General features: G+C 45.9%; 1 protein-coding gene across 2 annotated transcripts in view; it reads left to right on the forward strand.

Moving 5' to 3' along the window:
- The window catches only part of ASTN1 (astrotactin 1), a 293,273-nt gene that overhangs the window by 175,629 nt on the left and 94,775 nt on the right, over positions 1-22,869 (forward strand). For both annotated transcript variants that reach the window (XR_012062696.1, XM_072946060.1), the window contains exon 9: positions 18,091-18,165. Coding sequence is in view for 1 of the 2 variants with exons in the window: in XM_072946060.1 (XP_072802161.1) it covers positions 18,091-18,165 (75 nt within the window). In the remaining variant the exon portion in view is untranslated. The remainder of the gene's footprint in view (positions 1-18,090; positions 18,166-22,869) is intronic.

Here is a 22,869-nt window from a genome sequence, read left to right on the forward strand (position 1 = left end):
GAACAGAAAAGAAAGAAAGAAAGAAAGAAAGAAACCTGAATTTTAACCTTCTCTGTGAACATTTTCCCTACGAAAGATAAGGGTAGTGAGTATGGAGTGAGTTAATGCTGCCAAAAGGATTAAGAGGAAATAAAAATGGTGTTTACAGTATACCAGGGAAAAGGAACACTTGGGAAACATAGGTCCATAAATAAGTAAAGGGGATTGAAATCTACTGCAAGGTTAACAAGACCGAGGCACTGAATTGCTTTTTCCTATCTGTCTTTTACACGAAAAATAACAAGAAAGTTGTCAGGATTTTCGGTGGGAGGCTATGATTGTGAGGCCGGTAAGGGAGCCCAGTGGGGAAGCCGGGGCCACTGCAGGGAGAACTTCCGGCGCTCCCGTGACCCCCGATGGCCTGGAGCCTCCGCCTGGCGTGCGTGCCGCTCCCTGACCTGCCACCCACCAGCCTGACCAGCCTCATCCCAGGCTCTCACTTCCATGGTCCTGGTGCATCTGCCACGCTGAGCCACTTGCATTATCCAAACAAACCACATTCTTAGGCTCTCTCAGCTTCCTGGACTGGAGCATCCTCTCGGGCATCATCGATCTGCATCGCCCACAGCAACGTTAGCAACACCACTGCCTCCACCTCCTCAGTAGCCAACCTGCAGAGTCAAACCCCTTCTCTCTTCCAGTCTTCCTTTCCAAATCCCACGTCAGTCATCAGCTCTGTGGCTTTCCTCTGCTTCCCCTCAGCTCTGCTCTGTACTTTTACAAACCTCTATGACTCACCTCTCTTGTAGTCCATAACTATATGCATATATATACACTTGCATAACTATTTACACACACACACACACACACACACGCGCGCGCTCTTCTTCCTCCTGACCATGAACTCCTATGACCCGGGCCAGGTCGTCTTACTCCGTGTGCCCCAGTGTCTGTCTCTGTGCCAGGCACAAAGCAAGACATCATTTTCTTCCCAGGCTACACATTAGAACCTCACTGAGTGTATTAAAACATTTCCATGGTCATGCCCCATGTCAAACCCATGAAATCAGACATCTCTGGGGGTTGAACCTGGCATTTGTATAATTTAAAAGCCCCCAGGTGATTCTAATGGCCAGTGAGGGTTACCACCACTAGTACAATGTCTCAGGGTGTGAGTCCCACACCAGCCACATCAGAATGACCTGAGAACTTGTTAGAAACACACGTTCTCCAGCTCACCCAAGACCTACTGACTTGGCGACTCTGAGGGGGCGCCCAGCAGTCCTCATTGGGGTGAGCCTCCCAGGGGATAATGATGTGCACTGAAGGTTGAGAGCAACTGTTGCACTAGGTGCAGGCTGGTCAGCAGTCCCTGAAGGGAACGGTTGAAGTGTTCGTCCCGACAGATCTGCCCTTGGTTTGCATGCCCTCGGGACTTCCCCAAATAGATGTGGCTGGTAGAGCCATGATTTTGGAATCTTGTTCTCTGTCTTCCTCCTAGTTCTCCACAGAAATCATTTAATAACCAGCCCTACATAACTCACAGGACATTTCTGTGCATTGGCCAGCCCCCTTGGAGAAGGAAATTTGCACAGACACTGCCTCACACTTCTGTTGCAACTGGAAGCTTTGGGGCACGTGTAGTTGTAAAAGCCCCTCTGCTTCAGTGGACCCTTGAACAACACGGGTTTGAACTGCGCGGATCCGTTTATACGCGGATTTTGTTTTTAAGTGGTGACTACCACAGTACTGCACAAGGCAGAACCGCGGGTACAGAGGGCTGGCTGTAAGCTTTATGTGGATTTCCCACTGCAGGACGTCAGAGCCCCTAACACCCACTGTTCAGAGTCAACTGTAATTGAATTTCTGGGTCCTCAGGCCCCTTCCATCTTTCTGCTGACCTCAGCTTCCAGTTGCCTCCTAACTTTCTAATTCTCAAGATCGATTTAGGGGGGAGGGTATAGATCAGTGGTAGAGCACATGCTTAGCATGCACAAAGTCCTGGGTTCAATCCCCAGCACCTCCATCAAAATAAGTAAGCAAATAAATAAACCTAATTGCCTCCCCCCACAACAACAACAAAAAACAAACAAGAAGAATCGATTTATTTGGTAGAACAAAAGAGGACAGATCACTTTCTCGCCTCTGGTGACCGTATTCCTACCCATTTTAAACAATTCAAAGTCAGTATACCCAAAACTGAACTCCTAATTTTAACTTTTTCCTCCTTTAGCCGTCCCAGAACGGAGCCGCCACCACCTGGCTGCTCAAGCCAGAAATCTGGGTTTCACTCTGACGTCCTCTCTTTTCGTCACCCTCATCCAGTCAATCACCATGTTCTGTTCATTTCTGCTTTCTTCATCTCACCCAGAACTGGCCCTTCTCCTCTGACTGCTCCCTTCATCCCAGTCCTTCTTGTCTCTCACAGGGAAACTCTCTGAGCCGCTAACCACCCTTCTTGCCTCCGTGGTTTGCATTCCTGCAGTAGCTCTCCATTACCTTTCAGGACAAAATTCCAAATTCCTCTATTGGTGCACACAGCCTTTTCTCTCGGGCTCTGCTTTGCCCTGACCTCTGGCCTCATCTCCAGTGCTGGTCTCAGGGCCACCGGGCTCCAGGAGGACAGACCCACCTGCCGTGCTCATCTCCATGGCTAAAGGCAGGACTTTCCTCTGTGGACTGCATTTCCCCACATCTTTGTCAAATCAATTCATATTGATCTTTCAAAATCGGGTTCCTTCTGCTTTTTCTGCAAACTGTTCTTTGGCCCCCAGTATAGATACCTTCCCTCTGTGGGTCCATAACCCCGCAGTTAGCTCTCTTTTGAGTTCATTTTCCCAAGCGTGTGTGTTTTCTAGGGCTGCCATACAAGCCGGGTGGCTCCCAGCAGCAGAAGTGTCTTGAGTCATAGTTCCAGAGGCCAGAAGTCCGAAACTGGGGTCTCGGCAGGGCCGTGCTCTGTCTGAACATTCCTTCCTTGCCTCTCCCAGCTCCTGGTAGCCCCAGATGGTCCTCGACTTGCAACTGCATCACTCCAATCTCTGCCTCTCTTTTTATACAGTGTTCCCTCTGCATGTCTGTCTTCACATGGTCGTCATCTTATTAAAAACACCTGTCACGGTTGCAGTAGGGACCTGCTTCACTCCATAAGGACCCCATGTTAACTAATTACATCCGCAAATAAGATCACATTCTGAGACATGGATGAATAGGACCTTAACAGTACTACTTTTTAGATTCTTTTTAGTTGAAGTCTAGTCAGCTTATAATGTTGTGTCAATTTCTGGTGTACAGCATAATGCATCAGTCCTACACATACACACGTATATTCCTTTCCATATTCTTTTTCGTTAGCGGTTATTACAAGAAGGACTTTAACATAACTATTTTGGGGACACAATTCCATCCGTGTCACCAGCTATGGCCTTAGTCCATTGATTGATCCAGTTCTTTCATTAGACCATAGGTACTCGAGGAGAGGGGCTGTGTTTCACTTGACTTTATTTCCCCAGTGATGAGTGTGGTGTCTGACACATAATAAACCCTTTGTAATTGTTTGCTGCCTGCATGGACAAAGGAACATACACGTTAGTTGTCCTTCTAACAGACGTCTCAGTTTATCAGTATCTTCTGATTCTTCTCTAGTTTAGGTGATTACCAGCAAGGCCACCCCTTGGTGGCATTACAGTTTAAAAGCGTCCCACCATTAGATCTCCCAGCTTCTCTTTGCCCCACTTCAGCCTCCCAAAGACTCTACTCTTTGACTTCATTTTTCAGTGTCATCAAATGTGTTGCCCTTTTCTTGGCATTATTACCTCTCCAGCCAGCCTAGACCCCATGCAAATCCATTCATAAAAATACACTCACAGTCACCCCCAAATCCTTTTTATTTTCTGCCACCCCTGCGCTGGCCCATTCCAACCTTCATAAGAGCTTTCTGTTTGCTTCTCTGCTGCCCTGGGGCTTCCTAGAGCTAGGGAGAACCCCACAGGGGCTTGCTCACGGGTCTGCTTTCTGTAATTCCAACCAGGGACCCACAGCAGCCTCCCAGTCTCCTTGTCCACCTCTTGTCATGGGCCGAAAACCTTTCCACTCTGCTCAAGCACCCTGTTCTGTGCGGGCCCCTGGCTCTCAGCCCATGACCTCGGATCTAACGGCAAAGTCAAAGCCGTGTGACACAGGCTCCCTTTCCTTCCTTCCAGCTGACTCGCTCTCTCCTCATCTTTACCTCCTCTCACGCCTGTCTTTGAAGTGGCTGTGTCGATCTCGGTGCCAAAGCTAAACTCTCCACCTTAATTTGTCATTCCAGCTCTGATTATTTTCTAGGCAGCCCTGCTCCCCAGCCAACAATTTCTTGCATCTGCTTTTACACCCAGACGCCTCCTATCCCTTATTCAAATGTCAGACGATCGCTTGACTCTATCACCTCTCCTATAATTTTTCTCATTTACTTTCCCCACTTAAATTTCTTAAAGGCAAATACCTACATATTTTGGCTCTGCTTTTATTGTCAGTTAATTTCTTAGTGGAGACGGTTGATGCTGGTGTTTTAATTATGACGCTGAAACTTCAAACCCAGCTTGACCATCTCTCTCTCTCTTCTTCCTCTCTTCATCTTTTACACACACAGACCACACACGCGTCTGCTTATTTATAGTCACCAAAATCATTCATTAAATGTTTTTTTTTCCCATGAGAGTATACTGTGTGTAGGGTTCTGCTCAGAGCTGCAGATACCGTGAGGAGAGGACTCTCAGGGCTCCTGCCCACGGGGGATAAACGCTCTGGTGAGGGGGCCACTAGAACAAACAAGAAAACAAACCCGTCACAGGCTGTGAAAAGTACTGTGAGGGAAAGTAGAGGGCTAGCCGGGAGTGGCTAAAGTGAGGGGAGGAGCGGGGTGACTTGAAATCTGAGGTCTGTGCGGCTGTGTTTCAGCTGAAACGGACACATGAGGAGGTACCAGCCAGATCGGGATGAGGCGTAAGGCTTTTTAGGGCTGGCACATTCTGGATGGTCCTGGGGCAGCAAAAAGCCCGGCCTCTACTGGGAACGGCCAGACACCATGAGTCTGGCGCAGTAAGCAGGGAGAGAGAGGCTGTGGGTGAGGTTGGTGAAGAAGAGGGGGGGCTAGGCCATGCTGGGGGCTTTGAGGGTCAGGACAGGAGTTTAAAGGATGGGAGTGACAGGACCTGATTTGTCTGTGAAGATCTCCTCGACTAAGGCTTAACCCTCACCTTCTCAGACAGGCTCCCCTTGACTGTACACACTCAAGGACCACATTCCTTTCTTCAGAGTGCTCACATCAACTGTGATTCGTTGGTGTAAACTCATGAAGCAGAACCCCACCATCTTTGCTTTTGTTCACCTCTGTATCCCCAGAACACAGAATCCGTCCCGTGCTGGCCGCTGAATACGTATTTGCTGAATAAATGGATGAATGAATGAATGAATGATCTTATGCCACCTCTCTTCTGTGTCGTTTTTGGCTGTGTAACCTGTCAGAGCCTCAGTGAGCTTACCTAGGAAACAGATAAACGGGGTCAGTAAAGGATTGGTCAGTGCCCTGTTATTACTCTCTCTTCTCCTGCCACGGCCTCTATTTCCACTCTGATTCTCTCTGTCCTTGCCTCTCTTTTAAATGCCAGCCCCGTTTGTCTAGCGCCACCTCTGGCCAGATGCTTGCAGGTAAAACTCAGCCCTTCCCCCCCTACTTCCTGATTTCCCCGTGGGAGTGCGGATGCCTCCTCATCTCATTAGCCCTTCCAGCCCGTGCAGCTCGGTGACTCCCCTTTGTTCTCCGAAGCACCAGGGAGGGTGATGTTCTCGAGGTCGCTGCGAGGGCTTTGGCGTCTGGGAGCGCTGGGCTTGAGCCTGGGCTCTGCCCCGCATTAGCTGGGAGACTTCAGTGAATGTTATTTAACTGTCCTAAGCCCCACTCTCCCCATCTATTAAAGACTAATACCATCATGCTCATGCCTCAGGGTCTGGATGAGAATTAAGTGCAATAATAAACATCAAGCACTTGGCTCATCACCAACTAGTAAATGTACAATCAATAATGGTTTTTACTTGCTTAATTATAAAAATCGACAAACCAAATGCCACGGATTGTTTTCTCGTCATTCTCATGCCAAAAGGCCATGAACCCGGGCGGGGACCCAGGCTTTCTTCCGTGGTCCCCGCGCTCTCCACTGCGTCTGGCTCATCAGAGGTGTAGAATAAGCGCTCAAGGAATGAGTCACTTAATGAAGTCCTTGATGACAGAGAACGTGTATGAATCATTTCTGTGTCCCTTGACAGTGTTTAGCAATGCAACTGGTTAATTAATATTTTTCAAGTAGATAAATAAATGAGTGAATGAGGGACTGAATTAATAATGAAACTTGCTAAATAACATGTTGAATTGAAACAAATTAGTAGATAGGAAAGGACTTTGGGGAAAGAGTAACAGCTCTAGACTCATACTAACTACAGTCCTTGGCGCTACTGTGATTGTCCCCTAGGTTATTTACGTTGTCAGTTTTCCCCTCACAGAAGATCACAGAAATGTAGGAAGCTGTCTCTTCTCCAGCACATCCTCTGCCTCTTACCTTTCACTCTCTTCTCGTGTTGGTGCTGTTCACTCTCCTGCCTTCTTGCGGAAATTGAATGTGTGCGTCTTGGGGGAAGAGGGAGTCCCAGGTTTGCACCCTCCTTTGTGTGGGGAGGTCACACTCAGCAGTGAACAGGTGTTGAGCTGTGTTTCTTGTACAAGGATGGATTTGCACAGATCCATCACTCAGCTCGTATCCTGGTCACTTGTGAGCAAAGATGGGTGTCCAGGGATACCTGGTGCAGGTTTTGCCCAAGGGACAGGAGTGAGTGAGCCTGAGAGGCTTTTGGGAGGACTGAACCTGAGGTCCCGGCTTCCATAGCCCAGCGCAGAAATCAGCTGGGTCTTTAGATGCAGAGCCCAGAGGAAAATGGGGAAAGGACACCTATATGTAGAAAGTAGCAACTGTGCTTCAGTCATTGTACTGGAATTGTGTTTGTTCGTTCATTGGCTCTTCTACAGCCCTGTGAGGAACAGGCAGTTATTATTGTCACCACTTTACAGAAGAAGAAAGAGTGGCTTGGAAAGGTTAAATCAATAGTCAGTTTCACAGAGCTGGCAAGGGACTCAAATGCAGATCTCAGACTTGACTCCACGGAGCCTACACAGAACATCTGAGCCATGGGGGGGCCTTTCTGGGGTGATTTAGGTGAACTACTGAGAGCCAGAGGTGTCTGCCGTGGCACGTACACAGACCCTTGTATGTGTGTGTGTGTGTGTGTGTGTGTGTGTGTGTGTGTGTGTGTGTTGTGCGGGGCTGCATCTCTACCTGTGGGCACATTTATGAACATCTCAATTCTTTTAATACTGTCTTAATGAAAATGTTGATCCACTAAAATAAAAATGACTGACAACTTAAAAAAACCCAAATGTGTATCTTGTATAGATAAAATGAGATTTGGGATCTCTTAATTCATCGATAAAGGGGACAGGAAAGAACTCAACATGCTTCATCCCTCATTACTATTCAGGGTTCCAGTGAATTTTTAGGCTGGATTGTAATTTCCATTTTTATGGGGATCTTCTTGTATAGAAGACCAAATTCATTGGTAAAGATTGAGAGTGTGAGTGGATGTATGTCAGGCTGATGATTCTCCACCTACTGTGTGCTTTAGAATCAGCCTCTTAACCCTAAAGAATACTGATGCTTGGCTCCACCTTAGTTATGTGGATGAGAGCAACTGAAGTTTGAGAACCATTCTGCTCATACGTGGTGTGAATCTGATGTACCCTGAAGCCCGAGAACCATTCTGCTAGATATCAATGCAAGAATATGAAAAGAGGGAGACAGATGAACAGGTGACTTTGCCACCACGTGGTGTAGTACAGAAGTGCCCTATGAAAACACTGGCAAGGGAGCAGATAATTCTCCTGTACTGTACATAACATTTCCCCCACCCACCGCCCTGCCCCTGGAGGCCAGCGGTGAGCAAGCCAGGCCAGCACCCAGGCAGCATCCTCATCTGTAGATCAGATGCTGTTTTTGCACATTTTCTCTAGCAGCTCTGTGCCCATGACGGTGAGAAGAGGAGGCAAGGTGTAGGACAAAGAACAGGCGATGTGGTCCATGACGACACTCACTGTGCCCTTGCTGGCTCAGTGACCTCAGACAGCGCTCTTAACCATGCTGAACCTTTGTTTACCTTTGCAACGTGGGGATAATAACTGTACAGCTGGACGGCTCTCCAGGTGGTAGCGAAAGGATGTGCTGATGTTTTCGGCACTGAGCATGCACCTGCCTGACATGTAGTTAACATTCAATAAATGGCAGCTACTGTTACCAGCTTTTTCTGGCCCAGTCAGAATTTCTTCTTTTTGTTTATATAATCCTTGATCCCAGAATACACAGGGAACTGCAAGTCTCTGGGCCAGCTTTCCCCATCTGAGGACAGATGGACTGTGTTTCTGTGATGCCCCCTGAGTGTGCTGAAGCAGGTGTTTATCCTTTCTCCCCATAAAGCCAGTGATGGGGTCCAGGTAATAATATCTCCTGCATGACTAAGGGTCCAAGCCCGTGTGTCCTCACTGCTCTAATTCTCTGATGCTCTTTGTGTTGACAGGAAGGTTAAGTGTGAATTCTGTATTTCTGTCTGTGCATGTGTGTATATGGGTGTTTTAGACAGCATTCTACAGGGAAACAAAACCCATAGGATGTAGAATATATAGAAAGGTTTATTATAAGGAACTGGCTCATCCGATTATGGAGGCTGACAAGTCCCAACATCTGCAAGTCTGCAAGCTGGAGACCCAGGAGACCCAATAGTGTAGTTCCAGTGTGAGTCCAAAGGTCTCAGACCCAGGAGAATTGATGATGTGGTTCCAGTTTGAAGGCCAGCAGGCTCAAGACCCAAGAAAAGTCAAAACTGCAGTTTGAGTCCAAAGGCAGAAAAAAAAACAGATATCTCCATTTGAAGGCCATCAGGATGGAAGAATTCTCTCTTACTCAGGGAGGGTGAACCTTCTAATTCTAGTCAGGCCTTCGGCTGATGGGGTGAGGCCCACCCACATTAGGGAGGGCAATCTGCTTAACTCAAGTCTGCCAATTTAAATGTTAATCTCATTCAAACACCTTCATAGAAACACCCAGAATTACGTCTGACCAAATATTTAGGCACCCTGTGGCTCAATCAAGTTGACACATGAAATTAACCATCATAATGTGTCTATTTGTCTTCATTACCACTTTTTGGGGCAAGGTTGTAGCCTTGAATGCCAAAATTGGGGAGGAAAGTCGCAACATTTGTTATTGTCATTTTCAAAATCATTTTGTCCACTTTTAAAATTTCTTCAGGCAAAACCCTTTTCAACATTTAGAATCAGCATTCCAAATAATATGTGAATAATAACAGCTAAATGTATTCAGAACTTACTATATCCAAGATGATTATAAGTTATTTGCACATATCACATCATTTAATCCTGTACAGTTGGTGAGGTGGGTACTATTATTGTCCCATTTTATAGATGAGAAAACTAAGCCCCAGGAAGCCAGGGATTATGTCAGTTTTTCACTGTTCTATCTTTAAATGCGATTACTTATGTTAAGCACATTCAGACACACGTTCAGAAAATATCAAATGAAAACTGCAAAAAAAAAAGTGGATTAAAAGATGAAAAATCAAAGACTATTAAGGATCTAAAATTTATTTGTACACATTTTGGTCACCAATGTAAAATTTGCATAGAGTGTGCTGTATCTCGTGATTCCCATTCTAAGTGTGAAGAAATTGAGGGTCTAGGACAGTCTTATTTGCTTGAGGTCATAATAGCAGAAGGGGGTTTGGACTTGTAACTTCCATCTAGGGCTCCTTCCCTTATATCCCATTGCCTATAGATGGATGTCAAAGAGGGAGTTGGGATGGCAGCGTTCAAGACAGGAACGCAGACTGTTCATGCCTTTCCTAGAAGGAAGGAGGGCCAAGTGATGGGCACACAGGGAGGCAGGTGGGTGGATGTAGTGGGGAAAGCTTTTAATCTGATCGCCTCTGTTTTCTCAGTTATGTAGGAAGTGGATCATTAGCTGCGGGCAAGGATGGGGGAGGAGGTGTTGGAGGTTTGAGGAGAAAGGAGAAGGTATGAAATAATGATCTTGAGAGTGGGAGAGTGAACAGATGAGGAAGATGTAGTTTGATCAGTAGGCAGTATTCGGAGCCCACTTGAGATCGGTGGTGTAGGATTTAAGGCAAGACCAATCACTGTGGTTGCCAGCTGCACTCATTTGTGCAAACCCAGAAGTGGAGCCACAGGGTCATTGAGATTAACCAGTGTTGGAGTGTTTCGATGGGTAGGATGAAGCAGTGGAGGGGCGAGAGAGTTGAGGTTACGTGAAAGGGTGATTACAATAATGGATCACAGAATTTAATTTGAGTGAAGAGGAAAACGAGCATGTGAGGTGGGTGAGGGTCAATAAAAGGGTGGTTGGATGAATGGATTTTAAGTCTCAGGAGGCTAGAAAATATTCTGTGGCTTTAGGAGGAATGAACTTGGAGGGTAGGAGGTGCTCGCCAGATATTGGATTCTTGAAGTTATGACCAAGGAAGGGTTGCAGATATTGGTAATCTAGGCTATGACTGTGGGAGGAAGGGTCAGGGGCGGGATCACTGAGGAGAAAAGTCAAGGTGCTGGGTGGTTTGAGAATTGAAAGGCTTATTTTAGGGGCTGCTGAAGTCACCAAAAATTATTGAAGAGGACAGCGAGCCAGGCTCTGAACTGTGGAGGGAAGATGAGGGTGATGTGGTGTTTGCACAACCAGAGCACAAGGAGGACGTGGACAGGCTAGTCTGATGGCAGGAGTTAATGACCTTGACCAAGGACAGAGTTAATCAGCGGTAGAGCCAGGTTTTAAACCTGCTCAGTCTGGCTCCAGAGAATCACAGTCCTGGCTGCTATGCTAGTTACTGACAAATATATTTTTCTGCATAAAAACTTCCAAATGAATTTGTTTACCTATTAATAGACATTAAATAATGAATCAAATCACATCAATATTTAATCTTTTACATGAGATTTATATGCTTAAAGATAACATGAGTTTGTAAAATATACCATGTCGTGATTTATTTTTGAAATTTAATGTTAGAAATGTGTTTTCTATTCACTGCATGGGAATGTTAATTATAATGAACAATAACGTTTGCTGAGTTTGTCCTGTTTGGCAGGCACGGGGCCAAGTACATATATGCTCAGTTGACAACTCTAGGTACGATTTTATCCACATTTTATAGTTGAAGGTACTGAGGCTGAGAGAAATTAATGGACTTACCTGACAGCGGACTGCTTCAGCAAAGACGCAAACCCAGAGCTGTCCCACCCTCAGCCTCATTTGTGATGGGGTCTAGTTCTTCCCTGAGCACCTACTATGTGATGGTTCTACGCTGGACAGTGAGGACAGAGCAGAGATGATGACAGGGTCCTTCATACCTGATGAGGGGAACATATTAACTAAACATGTAATATTTACATTATACTTACAGGTGCTGTAAAGGAGAGTGCAGGGTGCTTTATGTAACAAAGAGATGTAACCTAGTCTTGGAATGTTAGGGAAGTTCTAGTTTGACTTAAAAGTAGTGTAAGTTATCCAAGTAAATGAGAGGGGAGGAAAGTCCAGGTAAAGCAACATCTGCAAAGGCCCTGAGGCCCTAAAGCATCTTTTAGAAACATTGGGCAACATTATCTTTATTATTTAACTGCTGCTAAAGCCACAAGTTTACCAGATAACCTAACGACCCGCCATTCCCATTCTCATTCCTCCCAGCACTGGTGCTGATTGTGAAGACAGCGGCACACAGTCATCTCCTCATCTCATCCTTACGGTAAATTGAGGTGTGGGACGTTTCAGCCAACTGCATAGCTGGAAAACTTATTTTTACCAGTTTCGTCTTTATCTTTCTCCTCTATATCTCGCCACATTTTAAACCTACTCAGTCTGGCTCCTGGCTCTATGTAGCTCACAAACTACCTTTTTCCAGAAGTTTGTTATTATTATTATTTTTTTAAATGAACCTCTACTCCCTGTTTGTCTCTCCGCTGCCTCCTTGCAAATGCATTTACCTAGTTAAGAAAAGGAACATTTGCTCAAAAGCTCTCACGTAGTGTATGGATATGACTTCCTGTACCAGGACCCCAAAGTGTTGTGAACAGCGCAGGGGGAGCTCTGGAAACCAGGGTCTGCCAGAAATTTGGCCTAACGTGGGCCAGAGGCAAGCTTAAAAGGGTGTGCTTTCGCTTAACGACAGACAAGTTATTTTCATTTGTAAAATGACCTCTTCAGCGATAGGTTGAAGAATACATGAGTTCAAAAGCAGCTCCTAGTGTTTAAAAGCTCATCATGAAATGCCTTTTTCATTATCGTCTCCAGCTGAAACATTCTCTCTCTCCACTGAACTGTGTCTGCACATACACACGTACATGCGTGTCTCTCTCACTGTCTCCACCACCATTTTCTTTCTTTCTCCCTTCCTTCCTTCCTGCCTTCCCTCCCTCCTTCCTTCCTCTTTCTTTCTTTCTTTCTTTCTCTCTTTCTCTCTCTCTTTCTTTTTCTTTTTCTTTCTTTCTTTCTCTTTTCCTTCCTTCCTTCCTTTCTTCCTTCCTCCCTCCCTCCCTCCTCTTTCTTTCTTTCTTTCTTTCTTTCTTTCTTTCTTTCTTTCTTTCTTTCTTTCTTTCTTTCTTTCTTTCTTTCTTTCTTTCTTTTCCTTCCTTCCTACCTTCCTACCTTCCTACCTTCCTACCTTCCTACCTTCCTTCCATCTCATCTTCCTCCCTCACCCCCAGGTGCTAAGTCTTAAGTTCTCCACCAGGAAGCCCCTCACCAGACATGCTGACCTCAAATTCCTGAGTTCCCTTACCAGGTGCCATGGTTAGGTGGAAAGCTAGGAGTAGCATTTAATCAAAAAGCAGCATCTAAAATGCTCTTGTGCAGCACAGATGTGGTCCCTTTCTGCCCTGGGAGAGCCACTGTGAAGGAACCAATCCATCAGGCTGGCCGTGCAGGGATTCACTCACTCACTTGGCTCTCTTGGTTGCATAGTGGAAGGAACGCCCAAGCAGCCAGTCAAATCAAGTCCAGTCAAGGCCACAACCAACTTCTGGCCTAACCCAAGGACTAAAGTAAAACACTCTGTGACGGCGGATGTGTCTTGGGAGAGCAAGAGTCGAGGAGAGAAACCAAAAGCTTAGAAATCGCCGGTGCTTAAGGGAGACCGCATGAACTAGGGGTATTGTGTGAGACAGGGGCGGAAGAGAAAAGGCAGATAAGAGTTCACTGACAGTTCTCCACGTACACAGTTTGCATGCGTGTCCTGCTGACTGCTTACCGTGCTTCCATTACAACGGGGCTCCTCTGTGGCACAGATTATGTTCTTGCTCAAGGCAATGGATCCCAGATGGTTCCTGTGCTGGCCCGTGATGCCTGTGAATCTAGGCCATCTGTAGCTGCCTGCTCGGGAGACAATCTTCAGGGTCTTGATTCATCAGAATGAGGATATTAACAAACAAACAAACAAACAAACAAGCTCTATTCTGACTTCTGATTCTGCTAATTTTCCTAAACTAAGAAGATGCGACTGGGTTGCCCAACGCAGGATAGAGAATATTTGAGGCCACGTTACCTAAGCTGGAGTCGAAAGACTAAGGTATCCTTCCAGCTGCGGTGCTCGGCCTCCTGCCCCACACCCGGCCTGACACGATCCTCGGGCTTCTTGAAGGGCGCTCTTTTCACAGAACCAACATTGGCACAGTTGGTTTAGTGATGCCATCCACTCCGGATGGAGGTCACGCTCTTGCCCCCACAGGCAGATGGGAAGTCAGGTGGAAATTATTGTTTTGTTTGACAGTCACCCTCCTCCCAGCTCCAGCCCTGAAAACCACACGGGAGTTGCATCTGCTTAGATGCCTCTGCTTCCCTGGCCCCAGAAACGGGTCCAGGTGGCTCAGCTGATCCAGGCTATGTCACACAGCTCTTTCACAGATTATTTTTCCCTAACGAAGAGGGGGAGTGTCTCTCTGTGGTCTGAGCCTGTGAAGACATGAGCTGGAGCTGCGGGGAGCCAAGTCTCCACTGTGTGCAGGAGCCTCGTGAAAGAACAGCGCCTATAGAGTGAGAAACAGCAAAAAGAGGAGAGGGGCGATTTCCTCTAGACCCTGTCGCCAGGCATCCCCAAGGCAGCTGCCATCTGAGCCAGTGATGGTCCTCCTTCCGGTGAGGCCGGTTCAGCTTTCTTACTGTTACTCACATCCAGAAAGCCTGAATGCAGAGGCCTCCTCCAACGGTCCTCCGGTAACTCAGCTCCAAAGTGTCTGGGGCCCTTTTAGGTCCAGCTCTTCATCACTTTGCCCCCGCCTTTTCCTAGGTGGCCCCTCGTGGCCTCTCCACGCACGTGCATCGAGCCCCCTCTGCTGCCCTCCCCTGCGCTGCCAGCATCCGGCCCTCCCGGCGTGGTGCCCAGAGTGAGGGTCTGCTGCCGCCACGCCCACTTAGCTCATCGCCATCGTCCCATCCCTACCCCCTTTTACTCCTTCTCTGCTACTCGTCTGGGCACACGTGTGTTTCTTCAGAAAGACCACAGATTCCTTTGAGCACAAGAGCCCCTTTATCCCACCTCCCGTTGCCGAGTCTCACAGTTCAGACACCATAGGCCCTCCGTACATATTTGCTAAACAAATCAAATAAGAATCCCCATCGCCCTGACAGCGCATCCCCGACTAGCGGGGAGGAAGTAAGTCAATTCTCTTTTCTCCCTTTGGTGAAGCGGTTTGCAAACCCTCCGACTTCTCTTGCCATTCGTTTCCCAGCATGCACTTCCCCTCTCTCCGTGTGTCACGTCAGTGCTGTGGAGTCACTGCCCTGTGAAGTGGTCCCCGGCTGGGAGTTGGGGGTGGCGTCCGGTCTCCCCACGCGCATCACTCCCTTCTCCGCAGCCAGCACAAATACACTCGCAATCTGAGTGAAAACCTGGTGTCGCCTGTGCTTGCGCGTAGGGGGAGACGCCTCTTCCTTGTTAGGGATTTGGAGAGCTCCTTGTCAGGGCATTTGTGTCGGGTTCAGGTAACTAGTACATTTAACGTGTTTAACAAATGTGTGTGTGATGCTCACTAAATGCCAGGCACTGTTCTGAACACTTTAACCATGGTAACTGGTTCCTCCTCGTAACAGCCTTGCCGGGTAGATAAAATCATTACCCTCAGCCTCATGTCACAGATGAGGCGATGGGGACACAGAATGGTTAAGGGACTTGCTCAAGGTCACACAGTGACTGATAGCTGAGCTGGAATTCGAAACAGGCGGGCTGGCTCCAGAGCCCATGTCCTACCCACGGTGTCTGTGTGAGCAGCGTCGGGTCCAGGCCGCACATCTGAGCTGCCCTTCTTAACGTTCAGGCCTCTTGAGGGCAGGTGGTCTCTTTGACCTGACGGCCTAGCAACAGGCCAGTATGTGCTTAATCTGTGCTTCCGGGCTCCTTGATTCGTCACCTGTGGCTTGAATACAAGTTTATTTATGTTATCCCACGCATTTAATTGTTCACATTGGAATCAACGCTAGCCCTAAAATTTGGCTCCTCAAATTATATTTTCAAACAACCTAGGAACCACGCCAAGAGTGAACTCTCATCACACAGTGTCCCCGTTTTGAGTACTAGAGATGACTTGAAGGCAAAACGTGTGTTATTTAAAATTATTAAACTGATAGTGAATTTAATGTAATTTTGCCCAAAAGAGAGATTAAGTTGCATGTTTCCTTTCTCTTTTTATTGCCCTTTCTAGGTGTCTAAGATTAGATGGGACATTTTTTTCTCCTGATTTTCAGACTGTCTCTTGAAATAATACATATTTTTTTAGCTGCTCATAGGCCACCATTCACTGTTCAGAAAAACAGCGTCAGATTCAAACCCCACTCTGTGGGTTCACCTCCAATGATCAGAACAAACACGAAGAACACATGGGTTGTTTATTTGATGCAGGGGTTATTCATAGTACAGTGTTTGGGTACTTTTGGAAGCCAAGTCCAGTTGCCTCAGGGTCTTTCTAAATTGAATTCCAGGAATAAAGTGTTTATAGATCTTGACGATAAAAAATGAATGCATTCATTCCAGCCACTCCTTTCTGCAGTCCCATGGGCCTCCCCTTGCAAATACCAACTCTTCTGAACACTTGATTAGTTAGCTGGTTGGGTAGTTGGTGGTTCTCAACCCCACTGGACCCAACACCCTATTTTATGACAAATAAATTTTAGCCCCTATTACAATCCTTAAATGAAATTCATATATAATAAAATCTATATATAGAAAAATTTAAAAGTATATATGTGCCTTAACAAGGGTTAAGAGAAATGAGAAATAATTTATAACATAGTAACTATTTTAATGTATAAAATTCTCTGCAATAGTACAATAGAAGAAATAATAAAGTTGACAGACATTTGCATCTAACGTAGATTCACCATAATGTAATATGTAATACATGACACAGGTAAGAGCGGTTAGACTGATGCAGACGTGCTGTATTGGTGATTCAAAGACCACAAACAGCATTGCAGACAGTGATGTGATTTTCCAAAATTATGAACAAATTCTTGGTAAAAATTTTGAAGTGATAATGTGTAATCTTCCCTTAATTTCCATGATAGTAAGGCACCTAGAAAATGCACCTTATATTAAAACAATACACGTTGCTTTGTGCTTATATATAAATGGAGTTAGCATCTAGGCTCAGATAATTATAAGCAGGCTTTTACCTGCATAAATGTGTAACAAAACATTCAAAAATTTTGCAGGATGTGGGGAGATTTTTGGTGGTACAGAGCTGCCCGAGCACTGCGCTCCTCTAGCCTCCCTAGCCCTGCCTCATAAATGCCAATAATGTCCTCCAATCGCTGTGTCATTCAAGGGCACTTGCCCTAAATTTCCCCAAATGCCCTCTGTTGGGCGACACCGCCCTTGCTGACAACTACTCGGTTAATTCCTAGTATTGGATTTAGTCCCAAATAATCGTGTTGATTTATTCTCCTGAGTTTTTGTAGTCCTTGAAAACCAAAGGCTTGTCTACAGTAAAATCCTCAACCTTAAATTAGGTTATGGGGTTGGTATAATGGGGTTATGCATGGAGACTGTACGTTCCCTGAGAGCAAGAGCCCAGTTCACCCAGGGTGCCCAATATCTAGTCCCCAGAGCGCGGCTGGGCTCTGCTAAGCCCTGCTGGGGGGAGTGAATAATTTGGGACTTGGACCTCTGGGTTAGTGAAAAGATATATACTATTCAAAAGAAATAGTTTTGTTGCTTTTAAGTTCATGCAATAACTTCTAGATGCTCACTAAAGAGATAGGTAGTTAAGTCTTATTTTAAAATACCATTTCAATAGATTCTGTTTGACTGTGTGACATTATAGTGGTTGAAACCACCTGGAACCGTCAGAGACCCAGAATCTTCATGTCATTCTGAGAGAAAGAGGACATGCTGAGGACCCTGTATGAGCTGTTGCCTTGGCCTGCAAGGTCTGCTTCATCTTCACAATGGTTTGTGAAGCAGCTATTAGCAACCTTATCTTCACAAGTGATGAAATTAGGCTCAGGAAGGCAAATAATTCGCCCCGAGGCAGACAGTTGTCTCAACAACAGTACAGAGTTTGAACCCAGAACTGTCTGATTCCAGAGGCCTCCTTTTTCTGAGAAATCATACTGCCCTTCTTCCTTCAGTGAGGCAAAGCTAAGTGTCTGTTAAATCTACATCTGAAGGACAATAAATTATGGCTATGACACCATTATGGTTTATTCTGTATGTAGTTCCAAACTGTCATGTCTCTCAAGTTCCACTTTCCTAGTGGGTCTGTGAGTTTTGCGTTGATCCTGTTCTTGGTTGGGCTATGGTATTCCAGGTCTTGTGAGCTCCCTTTGGTGGGATTCTTGAGGACAGGGACTGGGTCCTCTTTGTCTCTGGGTCTCCAGAACCTGGCATGTTGCCTGACAGAGTGGACATTCAGGGAGCATTTGCTGATTGACTTTAATTGAATGTCGTTTCTCCTTTCAGGCCTTGGCCTTACACAATATTTCAGCGAGGCTTTGACCTGGTTTTGGGAGAACAGCCTTCTGATAAAATATTCAGGTAAGTGGTTGTCTAGGGACTGGCTGATATATATCTGCAAGCCTCGTGTCCTACTTCTCAGTGAACTTTCTTTCCTGGTGGTAAATTATAAAATGGGAAACACTTTTAGCCACTCTGCCCTCCTAGTAACAAGAGTGCCTGCCCCCCGTCCATGCCACGGCAGCGTGAAGGATGTGGAGGCTAGACAGATTCTGTTGGGGTCTGACTTCCTTCCTTGCCTGCTGCATGAACCCCAGTCAAAACCTCAACCTCTCGGAGCCTCCAGTTTCCACATTTGTTCAACAGAGCTCATTACATGCCTGGCTCTATTGTTGAGAGGAATATATGAGATAATACAGGGAAAGCCCCTGGCACAGAAACCAGCACAGAACAGGCAACTGATGCCAGTTTCTGCCTCCCCATCTTGCATCTAATTTGCACCTTCCTCATAAAGCCTTAAGTTGTCCAAGATGAATCCCTCCCGCCTCTGCTTCTCCACTTTCTTAACTATACCTCAGTATTATTTTTTTCAATCTACCACCTCCTGATCAAATGGGGTGTTTCCAGTCTCTCCCAAATGTCTACCTGCATACCTGGGAATAGCACATATTAGAAAAGTGAAGAAGCAAAGGGAGAATTTGGGTGCCAGCCATAAACTATGGGGTTTTCCTCAAGTTTAATTCACACCAGCCCTTAGCTGGAATGCAAGTTTCTTTCCAAGCCAAGATCTTCTCCTCCATTTATTCTGTCTATCTTTCAATTAACGTGCATCTGCTGAATACCCACTACGTGCCAGAGATTGTGCTTGTGCTGGTGATACGACAGGAATGCATCTCCCTTCACGAGCAAGCCCTCTGACAGAGGAAGTAAATAGTCCTGCCCCAGTGCCTGATGTCAAAGGAGGCATCAAGCTACTGTGTGGCGGGATTGGAGGAACAGTGAGCAAATGGAAAACTTAGTTCCTTTTCACTGCACTCCTGCAGTGTACTGAGTCTCACCTATTCTCTGCTGCTGCCTTTCCAAATCCCTTCCAGGTCTACAGAACTATTCCCTAGTGGAACCTTTCCTTGCCCTTTTTCTCTCCTGAGTGTCCCTCCCGGGGCGGCTGGGTCTTGTTAATGGTATTGGCCGCAGGCTGCTTTTGAGGATTTGTGCTGCAAGAGATGTCAGCTATCTTCCTTAGACTATGACTCGGGCATTTAAACCTTCCAACAATGATTTATCATTGGCTGACTTTTCTTCTCCCTTTTTCCTACTGCTGGTCTTTCGGGACCTTCGAAGAGTGATAAAGACAAGGCAGATGGAGAGCCTGGTGGAGTTTGATTAACATCGATAAGTTCCCTCTCCCTTAAAAGTCAGCAACTAACTCTTTGAAAAACAGGAGCTTTGATGAAATTGCTGTTAGAGCAGAACCTGCACAAAAACTCTGTTTCCATCCCCAAAAAGTCACTTATTCTTTGCAAGCTTGTTAGCTACCACCTGGATGTGGTACGCAATCACTGCAGAGGAGACCCGTTGTGTGGTCTGACCCATGCAGCCAACTATCTCAGGAGCCATGGGTTAATCAATAGTGACCAACCCTTTTGGTTCCTAACATGACAATAACTAGTCTCTCAAGTGAAAACCCTGGGTCGTGATCTCCTTATTTCAGGTATTAAGAACTTTCATCAAAACCACTCTGGGATCTCAGTAAACTAACTGCCAGGGGCCACCCTAGAGATTTCTATGACCTGGTCAGTGATGGCAATATCTTCAAGAAGCTAATGACTGTTTACTAGCTCTTCTGTTCACTTATGACTTAGGCTCTTGATAAATTCCAAGCCACTGCATATTTCCCTGGACTATGGAATAAAATGTAAATTCTGACATTCAGATCTCTCCACAACTGAATGCCAATGTGCAAACTCCCTTTTAATAAGCTGCCCTTCTCCTGTAGAACCTTCCATTCTTAGATCTACCTTCTGACCGGCCCACTGCCCTGGCAACCTGACCATCTCCCATTCTGCACATTTACTTCCTCTGTGCATTTTCTCCCCCTGCTGTAAACACTACCCATTGTCATGGTGTAGACTGAGTTTCAGCTAAACTCAACATCTATTGAGCACCTACTATTGCAAGGCACTGTTCTAGATGCTGCAGATATGACCAAACAAATGTGACTAAGGTAGTCCCTGATGTCAGGGAATTTACAGTCTCATCCAAGAACTGTTCTCCAACCATGGCTGACCATGAGAATCCCCAGTGTGCTTTAAAAATGAGCAATGATCTTACCTAGCGCAAAACTGACTAATTCAAAAGTTCTAGGAGGTGGGGCCAGGGCATGAGTGTCTCTTAAAAACACATGGTAATTCTAATCTGTACCTGGGATTGAGAAACACTGGCCTAAAGCATCTCCAATCCATTGCACCAATCCATAATGACTCCTTCCTCTCCAAATGTGTATATAATACTGATTGCAATATTTATTTGTCAGTTATTAATTTCATATTTCTTCTTAATTTGCCAATTTGCTTCTCAGTAACATGGTTGTCTTCTTCAGGGGAGGGGAAACATCCTATATGGCTTTAAATACTCAAAATCTAACATAACTTTGAACATAGTAGGTCTTCAATAAATATCTGTAGATGATAATTTTATGCATTTCCTGGGGACTTGAAGCCAGATTAGGAAACCTTGATACCTAACCTGACCTTGGTAATCTGCAATCCCAAAGAATCCAGGAAGGTTCAAACTTGATTCAAAGGGTCCAAGGGAAGCCTGAACCTCCAGAATGAATCTTCTCACCAGACTCAGCCTGGTGCTGACAATGTCCTTTCCACTGTAGCTAAGGTCACTCCATTCCACCAGACCCTCCGGTGGCAGGGGTCAGTACAGACCACATTTCACTCTCAGAGACCTTCCCTCCAAGCGTGTACCTGTATCCCTTGGAATAATACCTCATTCTAGAACGGCTTGCTCTGGGAGAGGGTGGAGATGCCAAACTAAGAGCTATTTATCATTTATTTCCCCCACATTCTACTTCATGCCAAACCACAGTGAGAGCACAGGTTTATTCTGTCCAGTGCTTTCTGGCGAGTGTTTGATTCTGGACAGAAATTTCAAGCTCGAGTTCAGCAGGGCCATGTGCAGGACTCAGGCCACAGCTGAGCCATCCACCACGGTGGCCGTCACCAGCTGTCCTGCGAGGAAGGCCCAGCATGGGAAGGCATTCCAGATGTTCACCTAGCTTCTCTTCCGTGGCTTTTTGAAGATGTTCTTGCCAAATCCGCATGGATGAGGGACAGATGAGATTTTAGGACACAGCTTTTCCCTGACAGTTTGTTCTATATTTGGTTTTTGGAGTTGCTCAGTAGATTTTTTTCAGATGAAAGAAAACTTTAGAATTTTATAGGCATGAGCCAACATGGGCTGGAAAGTTGCTGTGAGCAACACTTGAGAATCAGACCAACCCCCATCTTTCCCACTTAAGAAGTCACCTTGGAGAGAGTGCTAAACTTCTTAAAGTATTAGCTGATGACTTGGTAAAATGGGACCAAATGATTAACCGAAGAGGGCTTTTGTGAGGATAAATGTGGCGACTCTGCAGAGCACCTGCCTTTAGAGGATTCTCAATAAAGCCTCAATAAAGGCTAGTTTCAACCCACACCTGACTTTGCTTCATGTACAGGATCTCACCTTGACCCCACCAGAGACTGAAGATTACACTGTTTTCTTGTTAGCTGGGTATCATGTCATGTTTCAGAAGCTGCTGTGCACCTAGGAGGTTCTCCATCCTATCAAACCCAGATCGATCTTGACCATTAAATTTATTCAAACCCAGAGGTTAACCCATATCATGTTTTAAATGAAGAATACTCTTCACCACCACTTGTATCTTTAAGTTGGAAAACTGAGATTCTATTCCCTAGTGGCCTATTCAAGCTGAAGAACATAGCTAAGTCTCCTTGTTGATCAGTCAGTAAGTATTTATGGAGAGACCTTCTTGGGTCAGAAATTCTATCAGACAGTGGGGCTACAAGGATGGCAAAGAACTGTCTTCTGCCATCCAAGAGAGCACATTCTTATGAGTGGTGATGGACACACGGAAAGATGGGTACCAGTCAGCATCTTAGGGGTGACAAAGGACCATGTGCACATGCCCAGAGGAGACCCTGACTCAGCCTTACGGCGTGAAGTCCCTAGGGGGCTTTCAGGAAGAGGTGGGACCTTAACTGAGTCTTAAAGTGAGTGGGAGTCCAGCAAAGAAGAGAGGAAAGGAAACTCAGGAAGAAGGAATATTAAGAGCAAAGACAAAGAGGTGCAAAAATTAGGATGACTTGAGGAACTGCAGTCAGATTGCATTGCAGGAGCACGAAGTTTGAAGCAGGGTCTGGTGAGGGAAGAAGCTGAAGAGAGACATCTCCGGAGGGCGACCTGTGCTCCCTGGGTCTGGCGTGCCAGTGAACAGTTTCGGCTGGGGAGGAGGAAAAACCATGAGACGGATGGACACAGATTGCTCTGTCCCAAAAGAAATATGCTAGAACCGCCAGTCATCTCCTAAAACCTGTTACAAACACGAGAAGCTACAGGTCGCAGATTTGTTGCTCTGCGTCCACATAAACCTTGTAACGTTCAAACCAAAATAGAAAACAAAAACTCACCTCTATGTCCCAGTGAACTGTCTCCTCCCAGTGCCATTCAAATGTGTGTATCTTCTCCTTGAAACAATGTTATATATAATATTCA

The sequence above is a fragment of the Vicugna pacos genome, chromosome 21 (assembly GCF_048564905.1).
Source record: "Vicugna pacos chromosome 21, VicPac4, whole genome shotgun sequence".
NCBI classification, from domain to species: Eukaryota; Metazoa; Chordata; class Mammalia; order Artiodactyla; family Camelidae; genus Vicugna; species Vicugna pacos.